Genomic DNA, 8,621 nt, shown 5'->3' with positions numbered 1-8,621 from the left:
TGAAGGATGACCCACACTAGTCACAGATGTGCTTTTTAACCCCACTGTGGAAGAGTTCATGTATTTTTAATGTACTTTGTGTGTGGAAGCCTCTCCCACATTCTTTGCAGTAGTTCATTTTGTCTCCAGTGTGTCTACGTTGACGTGGTTTAAGGTCCCGTTGATGATTGGAGGTTTTTCCACAAAAGGTCACAGAGAAACATTTTCCCACCACCACAGTGACGACAGGGTTGAGAACTGGATCCATCTGTGTTGCTCTGCTTCTAAACAATGACAGCGTAAGTGATCTCTGCCAATGTCCAACTACGTTTTACTGTTTGCATTATAACACTCAGCTTACCGAGCTAAAATGACTCTTCATTTTTCCAAACTGTTCATTCAGTATAACTCCATAAGTTTACTGATTAGACTTGTTCCAAACAATCAGGTTAAAATTACAAGATAAAAAAATCAATACATCCTCACAGTAACTGCACTTGTAGAGTTAATTTCTGGTGTGGATCTGTTGGTGTTTTTTTCAGGTGATGTGGAACTTTAAAAGTCTTCTCACACAGTTCACTTTTGTAAGGTCTCTCCTCAGAGTGGCTAAACATGTGTCGTTGTAACTGTGCATCTGTTGTAAACAGTTTCCCACACTGATCACAGCAGGAAACATAATTTCCAGTGTAAATCCGTAGGTGAATATTTCGGTACTGTTTGTCACTGAACCTTTTTCCACAAAAATCGCAGCTGTACACCTTAATTCCAGGGTGGGTAACTAGATGCTTCTGTAAGTTTCGACTTTGAGCAAAAGCTTTACCACACAAGTCACAGTAGTGTGCTTAAACTACACTGTGGATGAGTTGGTGTCTTTTTAAGCCTCCAGCCCGGGCAAAAGACTTTCCACACAACTCACAGCTGTACGCTTTAACTCCACTGTGGATGAGTTTGTGTGTTTTTAAGTTTTCTGCCAGGGTAAACCACTTTCCACACAAGTCACAGCTGTAAGGTTTAAATCCACTGTGGATGATTCTGTGTCTTTTTAAGGCTCCAGCCAGGGTAAAAGACTTTCCACACAAGTCACAGCTGTAAGATTTAACTCCACTGTGGATGAGTTTGTGTGTTTTTAAGCCTCCAGCCCGGGTAAAAGACTTTCCACACAAGTCACAGCTGTACGCTTTAACTCCACTGTGAATGAGTTTGTGTGTTTTTAAGTTTTCTGCCAGGGTAAACCACTTTCCACACAAGTCACAGCTGTAAGGTTTAAATCCACTGTGGATGATTCTGTGTCTTTTTAAGTCCCCAGCCAGGGTAAAAGACTTTCCACACAAGTCACAGCTGTAAGGTTTAACTCCACTGTGGATGAGTTGGTGTCTTTTTAAGTCTCCAGCCAGGGTAAAAGACTTTCCACACAAGTCACAGCTGTAAGATTTAACTCCACTGTGGATGAGTTGGTGTGTTTTTAAGTTCTCTGCCTGGGTAAACCACTTTCCACACAAGTCACAGCTGTATGCTTTAACTCCACTGTGGATGAGTTGGTGTCTTTTTAAGTCTCCAGCCCGGGCAAAAGACTTTCCACACAAGTCACAGCTGTACGCTTTAACTCCACTGTGGATGAGTTGGTGTTTCTTTAAGTTTCCAGCCCGGGCAAAAGACTTTCCACACAAGTCACAGCTGTAAGATTTAACTCCACTGTGGATGAGTTTGTGTCTTTTTAAGCCTCCAGCCAGGGTAAAAGACTTTCCACACAAGTCACAGCTGTACGTTTTCTCTCCCTTTCTTCTGTGAGGTTTGTCAGCCTCCTGAGAGTGCTGACTTCTTGCTCCATGTTGGTCCTGCAGTGACAGAGGCAGTGAGTGAAATGCAGTCGTGGAACAAACTGAAACTCCCTCCGTCAGTGGAATCAAACATGTCAACAAACACATTGCTGGTGTGTTACCACCACCTTCTGGTGATAGTATCACATTACAATGATGTGACACAAAGAGAGGTATAATTAAAATGATATTAGGAAATATTGATCAGCGGAGAAAATCTTTTATTTCACAATTTTTTTTTTGAGTTCAACTGATGATATTGTTGTTTCAATGTGTGTAGATAAAATATGATCTTTGTATTTTCTTGTGACTTCTGTGGTTTCTGATTTTGAATGTAGATTCTGTATATACAGGGAGTGCAGAATTATTAGGCAAATGAGTATTTTGTCCACATCATCCTCTTCATGCATGTTGTCTTACTCCAAGCTGTATAGGCTCGAAAGCCTACTACCAATTAAGCATATTAGGTGATGTGCATCTCTGTAATGAGAAGGGGTGTGGTCTAATGACATCAACACCCTATATCAGGTGTGCATAATTATTAGGCAACTTCCTTTCCTTTGGCAAAATGGGTCAAAAGAAGGACTTGACAGGCTCAGAAAAGTCAAAAATAGTGAGATATCTTGCAGAGGGGTGCAGCAGTCTCAAAATTGCAAAGCTTCTGAAGCGTGATCATCGCAGTATATTAAATGCCCGACCAGAGATGAGAGGACATTAGACCACTGTTACCGCACGATCAGCGGGGCCTATCGTGCGGTGCCCCGCGCTTCACTCGGACTTTCTGACCACATCATGATCCACCTGATCCCCGCGTACAGACAGAGGCTGAAGCTCTCCAAACCTGTCGTGTGGACCAAAAAACTGTGGAGCAACGAGGCTGTGGAGGAGCTTCGCACGTGTTTGGAGCCTACAGACTGGGACACAATGAAGGCTGCTTCTAACAGCTTGGACGAGTTTACAGACACTGTCACCTCCTATATCCACTTCTGTGAGGACAGCATTGTGCCATCACGCACCAGGGTGAGTTATAACAATGACAAACCCTGGTTTACTCCTAAACTCAAAAAGCTGTGGCTGGAAAAGAGAAAGGCGTTCACAAGCGGAGACAGGGACTGCTACAGAGAGGCCAAGTACAGGTTCACTAAAGAAGTGGACATTGCTAAACATCAGCACTCTGAGATGATGCAGCAGCAGATCTCAGAGAATGACTCGGCCTCTGTGTGGAAAGGTTGCCACCCTCAGACACTGTGCAAACGAGCTGGCCCCAGTGTTTTCTGGCATTTTCAACTCCTCACTGCAGGCATGTCATGTGCCTGCCTGCTTCAAGTCCTCTACCATAATCCCTGTCCCCAAGAAACCTAGGATCACTGGACTAAATGACTACAGACCCGTGGCTCTGACATCTGTGGTCATGAAGTCATTTGAGCGCCTGGTTCTCTCCTATCTCAAGACCCTCACGGTCCCCCTCCTGGACCCCCTGCAGTTTGCATACAGAGCCAACAGGTCTGTAGATGACGCCATCAACATGGCCCTACACTTCATCCTGCAGCATCTGGACTCCCCAGGAACCTACGCCAGGATCCTGTTTGTGGACTTCAGCTCTGCCTTCAACACCATCCTTCCAGACCATCTCCGAGGCAAGCTTTCCCAGATGAATGTGCCTGATCCCATCTGCCGGTGGATCACTGACTTCCTGACGGACAGGAAGCAGCATGTGAGGCTGGGAAAGAATGTCTCGGACTCCCGGACCATCAGCACCGGCTCCCCTCAGGGCTGTGTTCTTTCTCCTCTGCTCTTCTCCCTGTACACCAACTGCTGCACCTCCACCCACCAGTCTGTCAAGCTAATCAAGTTTGCAGATGACACCACAGTTATTGGACTCATCTCAGACGGGGATGAGTCTGCCTACAGGAGGGAGGTTGAACGTTTGGGGTCCTGGTGCAGCCACAACAACCTGGTGCTGAATGCCCAGAAGACAGTGGAGATTATTGTGGACTTCAGGAAGCACACAGCCCCACTCCCCCCCATCATCCTGACTGACACCCCCATCACCTCTGTGGACTCATTCCGCTTCCTGGGTACCACCATCACCCAGGACCTGAAGTGGGAGCCCACCATCACCTCCGTCATCAAGAAAGCCCAGCAGAGGATGTACTTCCTGAGGCAGCTGAAGAAATTCAACCTGCCAACACGGACGATGATGCAATTCTACACTGCAATCATCGAGTCCATCCTCACCTCCTCCATCACCGTGTGGTACGCTGGAGCCACTATCAGGGACAAACAGAGACTGCAGCGTGTTGTGCGCTCTGCTGAGAAGGTGATTGGCTGCAGACTCCCATCTCTGCAGGACCTGTACACCTCCAGGACACTGGGGCGTGCAGCTCGGATCTCAGCTGACCCTTCTCACCCTGGACACAGTCTGTTTGACCTGCTCCCCTCAGGCAGGAGGCTCCGGTCCATTCGCACCAGAACCTCTCGCCATAAGAACAGTTTCTTCCCCTCTGCTGTCGGACACATGAACAATAACCGTATGACTGTTCCCACCGCTGTGTTCACTGCATCATTCCATGTTTAGCACTGATCACCACCTGCACTCATGTATATATCTATCTACTTAGCACTTTTAATTCTTATTCTTATTTTATATTTTTATGACAGTATGTTTGCACTGAAGCACCGCAGCAATTTCCTAATGTTGTAAACCTGCTCAACATTTGGCAATAAACCCTTTCTGATTCTGAACAATCAAGTGTTTCATTCAACATAGCCAACAGGGTCGCAAGAAGCGTGTGGAAAAACCAAGGCGCAAAATAACTGCCCATGAACTGAGAAAAGTCAAGCGTGCAGCTGCCAAGATGCCACTTGCCACCAGTTTGGCCATATTTCAGAGCTGCAACATCACTGGAGTGCCCAAAAGCACAAGGTGTGCAATACTCAGAGACATGGCCAAGGTAAGAAAGGCTGAAAGACGACCACCACTGAACAAGACACACAAGCTGAAACGTCAAGACTGGGCCAAGAAATATCTCAAGACTGATTTTTCTAAGGTTTTATGGACTGATGAAATGAGAGTGAGTCTTGATGGGCCAGATGGATGGGCCCGTGGCTGGATTGGTAAAGGGCAGAGAACTCCAGTCCGACTCAGACGCCAGCAAGGTGGAGGTGGAGTACTGGTTTGGGCTGGTATCATCAAAGATGAGCTTGTGGGGCCTTTTCGGGTTGAGGATGGAGTCAAGCTCAACTCCCAGTCCTACTGCCAGTTTCTGGAAGACACCTTCTTCAAGCAGTGGTACAGGAAGAAGTCTGCATCCTTCAAGAAAAACATGATTTTCATGCAGGACAATGCTCCATCACACGCGTCCAAGTACTCCACAGCGTGGCTGGCAAGAAAGGGTATAAAAGAAGAAAAACTAATGACATGGCCTCCTTGTTCACCTGATCTGAACCCCATTGAGAACCTGTGGTCCATCATCAAATGTGAGATTTACAAGGAGGGAAAACAGTACACCTCTCTGAACAGTGTCTGGGAGGCTGTGGTTGCTGCTGCACGCAATGTTGATGGTGAACAGATCAAAACACTGACAGAATCCATGGATGGCAGGCTTTTGAGTGTCCTTGCAAAGAAAGGTGGCTATATTGGTCGCTGATTTGTTTTTGAATGTCAGAAATGTATATTTGTGAATGTGGAGATGTTATATTGCTTTCACTGGTAAAAATAAATAATTGAAATGGGTATATATTTGTTTTTTGTTAAGTTGCCTAATAATTATGCACAGTAATAGTCACCTGCACACACAGATATCCCCCTAAAATAGCTAAAACTAAAAACAAACTAAAAACTACCAAAAACATTCAGCTTTGATATTAATGTGTTTTTTGGGTTCATTGAGAACATGGTTGTTGTTCAATAGTAAAATTATTCCTCAAAAATACAACTTGCCTAATAATTCTGCACTCCCTGTATGGATGAGCCCAGGATAGAAAAGATAAAGCTGCTGTTAACGGGTTTTTAAAAACCAACCAGCTGAACACACAGTTTCAATAAGTGTTGTGTTGTCTGTGATGTTTTTCTCACCTTTTGTGTTGAAGACATTTTTTCTTCTGTAGTGGCTGAGCTGAGTCCAAATGGCTGAAATTGTTCCTCTGCTGTTCCAGACGCTTCTGCTCCTGTTACCCCTGTTGTAAAAAAAAAAGAAGTATCGATCGATATCGATATTGAACTGTTCGATACAGTGCTTTTGGTTCGGTACGCATAGGTATCAAACAATACAAAATTTTAATTTATTTTATCAACTTTTCTGCATTCGACTACTCCGCCTAGGCTCCACTGTCGAGCGCAGATCCACTGAGCGCAGCACAAGCTAGCAAGACAGTAGCTAAGCTGGTTGCAACATGGCAAATTGAACCTCCCCCACCCTCATTCAGATCTGGCCTTTGGAACTATTTTGGTCTTCATGTGAAGTATGACCCTTAAGGTAAGCGCGTCATGGACAAAAGTAAAACAGTATGTTGGATGTGCCACGCAATGCTCAATTACATGGGTGGGAACTATTGTGTTAGCGCAGTTAGCCCCGCGGTAGCTCGTTAACGGAGATTTGCCGTGTTGTGGTGTTAACGTCATTTCAAAGAGATCAACGCTGACAGCACTAGTGGGAACACAATGAATATGACTGCACATTTACGCCGACATCATCCTAGTGCAAAGACAAGTGGAAGCAGACAAAAACAACAAGCACACATGCTACAAACTTTACCAGAGTCATTAGCACATGATTCTCCTTATTGGGACCTGATGTGTTTAATATGCTGCTGAGAATATAGCCCAGAAGAAGCGTATAGTATAGCTTTTATTTAGGAAAGAGACATTTCTCTGTAATAAACTCTCATTTCCAAAGATGAGTGATTCCTCAATCAGATTTATTTTTTATTACTTGGTTGTTTCAGCAACATTAAATTTAAAAACTGTACTTGTTAAAATATATATTTATAATTTTAATAAATGACAAATTACAAAGGCATGAACATTTTTTTCTATTGAAAAAATATCGAACTGAATTGTGAATTTTGTGTATCGTTGCACCCCTAATATATATATATATATATATTTTTTCTTTTTTTTGAAGCTTTGTAAAAGCCCGAAAGAAGCAGAAATACGTAGTAGGATTAAAGAGCGTAATAACTGACTGAAACGGAAGACGGCAGCACTGCATGTACATGCATGTACAAGCCACTGATAAGATAACCTTTATTAGTCCCACACGTGGGAAATTTGTTGATAAACATCGAAGAAGAAGAAACAATGTCCGGCATTGTATCTGGTTTCTGGTACAGATCGGGTAGTGGCAGGGCCACATCCTTCAGAGATTTAAGAAAGAATTTAGAAGTTTTTAACTCAGTGATGCTGCAGTGTTCGTTTGACTTTGGGACCTGAAGTTACGGAGTTTAGGACCCAGATTACTCCCAGATTTACGAGCGCCTTAGTCCAACAAATATGGCAATAACGAGGGCCCGCTTGCTTTTTCTACAAAAAAAATGTGCTTTGTTGTGTATCTGACGGACAAACACCAAACCAGCTCCACATTACTGAAGTGGAACCATTTTTACAAACTAATTCTGGTTCATCCGTTTCACTCAACGATCCGCTTTCTCCCTTCTCATTCTCTGTTGCCGCCATGCTTTTTCGGCCATGTGCGTATGAAAACAAAGGCACTGCGCATGCGTGTTTTACCCATATTCTATCGCAATAGTCCATTTTCTTATCGTTGCCTAACATTGTACCGGTATTACCGTGAACGGTATAATATGGCCCAGCCCTAGTGGCAAGCATGCAGGCTTGTCACTAGGGCAAGCTATGGCATGCAGGCTTTCACATTTCACACCATTCGAAGACAAATATAACGTCGCAGAACACTCCTGCTCACTTGTTAGTCTGCTCCAAGCATTTCCACAAAGGTCAGTGTTTTGTAGTAGTTAATACGTCCTTTTTCATAACATAATTGTCCACTAAAGGCTGATTGCCCTCCCCCAGGCTTGTACCCGTGGCTTCATGTCCTGGGGGTTGGTTGTTCTCCTCCCCTGCACTCCATCCTTTTGTTCATATTCCAAGATTATTTTGCTATATGTATTCTTACCTCCTAGCAACCGCCATATTGCAAGCAATCACAAACTCTACAGTCTCCCTAACTTCAATGTATAGTAAGCAATCTATTATTCTCACCAGAGAAAAACATAAACTAAAACCACATCAAAGTTAGCTCCGTGCTTACCTTTAGATGAGCCCACAAACAAGAGAACTCTGTGATTAAGCTAGAAGCCTTTCCAAACACAGTTAACAGATCAGGAAGCTGAGACACACGTGGTTCGCGCTGATCTCAGCTACAATCCAAGAGACAGCGGTGGGTAGATCGATGCAGATATCGATTGAAAAGTAGGTAGTTGTATATGATCCTGTAGGTTTACTACTTTACTCCCGTTTCACGAAAAAGCAGCTCTCTCTGCTCGAGTCCTCTCCAGCGCACACTTTGCTCCGCCCCATTTACCCAGCTCTGCAGCGATTTGTTGCTGTGCGGTCACGTGACTCAGCTGCACAACGTAATCACGTGGTGTGTTATTTCAAAATTAGCGCGCTTCGGGATTGACGGCAGGCCGCAATGCATTGTGGGTAGTGGTGTGCGATACTGCATATTTTGGTATCGATCTTCTGCTTTTCTTTTCATTCCAATTAAAAATTATTACACTCTTGGAAATGATGATAATAATATTTCCACTGTGGGATTTCTATGCATCAGAAGTAACACTTCTACATGCTGTTAATAAATATCA

The 8,621-nt window shown here is 44.1% G+C and overlaps 1 protein-coding gene across 1 annotated transcript; it reads right to left on the bottom strand.

Annotated features, from left to right (window-relative positions):
• Positions 1 to 488: 488 nt before the first annotated feature.
• Positions 489 to 8,313, bottom strand: LOC146675718 (uncharacterized). Its single transcript, XM_085402565.1, has 3 exons — positions 8,066 to 8,313; positions 5,875 to 5,975; positions 489 to 1,814 (listed from the first exon to the last, which is right to left on the bottom strand). The coding sequence occupies exons 2-3, from the start codon at positions 5,890 to 5,892 to the stop codon at positions 822 to 824; spliced, it is 1,011 nt and encodes a 336-aa protein (XP_085258691.1). The 5' UTR covers positions 5,893 to 5,975; positions 8,066 to 8,313; the 3' UTR covers positions 489 to 821.
• Positions 8,314 to 8,621: the final 308 nt, after the last annotated feature.

Source organism: Rhamphochromis longiceps, linkage group LG3 (genome assembly GCF_057381845.1).
Source record: "Rhamphochromis longiceps isolate RC_006_pf linkage group LG3, R_longiceps_female_GT1.1, whole genome shotgun sequence".
NCBI classification, from domain to species: Eukaryota; Metazoa; Chordata; class Actinopteri; order Cichliformes; family Cichlidae; genus Rhamphochromis; species Rhamphochromis longiceps.
The sequence above is the reverse complement of the archived record's forward strand: the minus strand, read 5'-3'. Positions and strand labels throughout refer to the sequence as shown.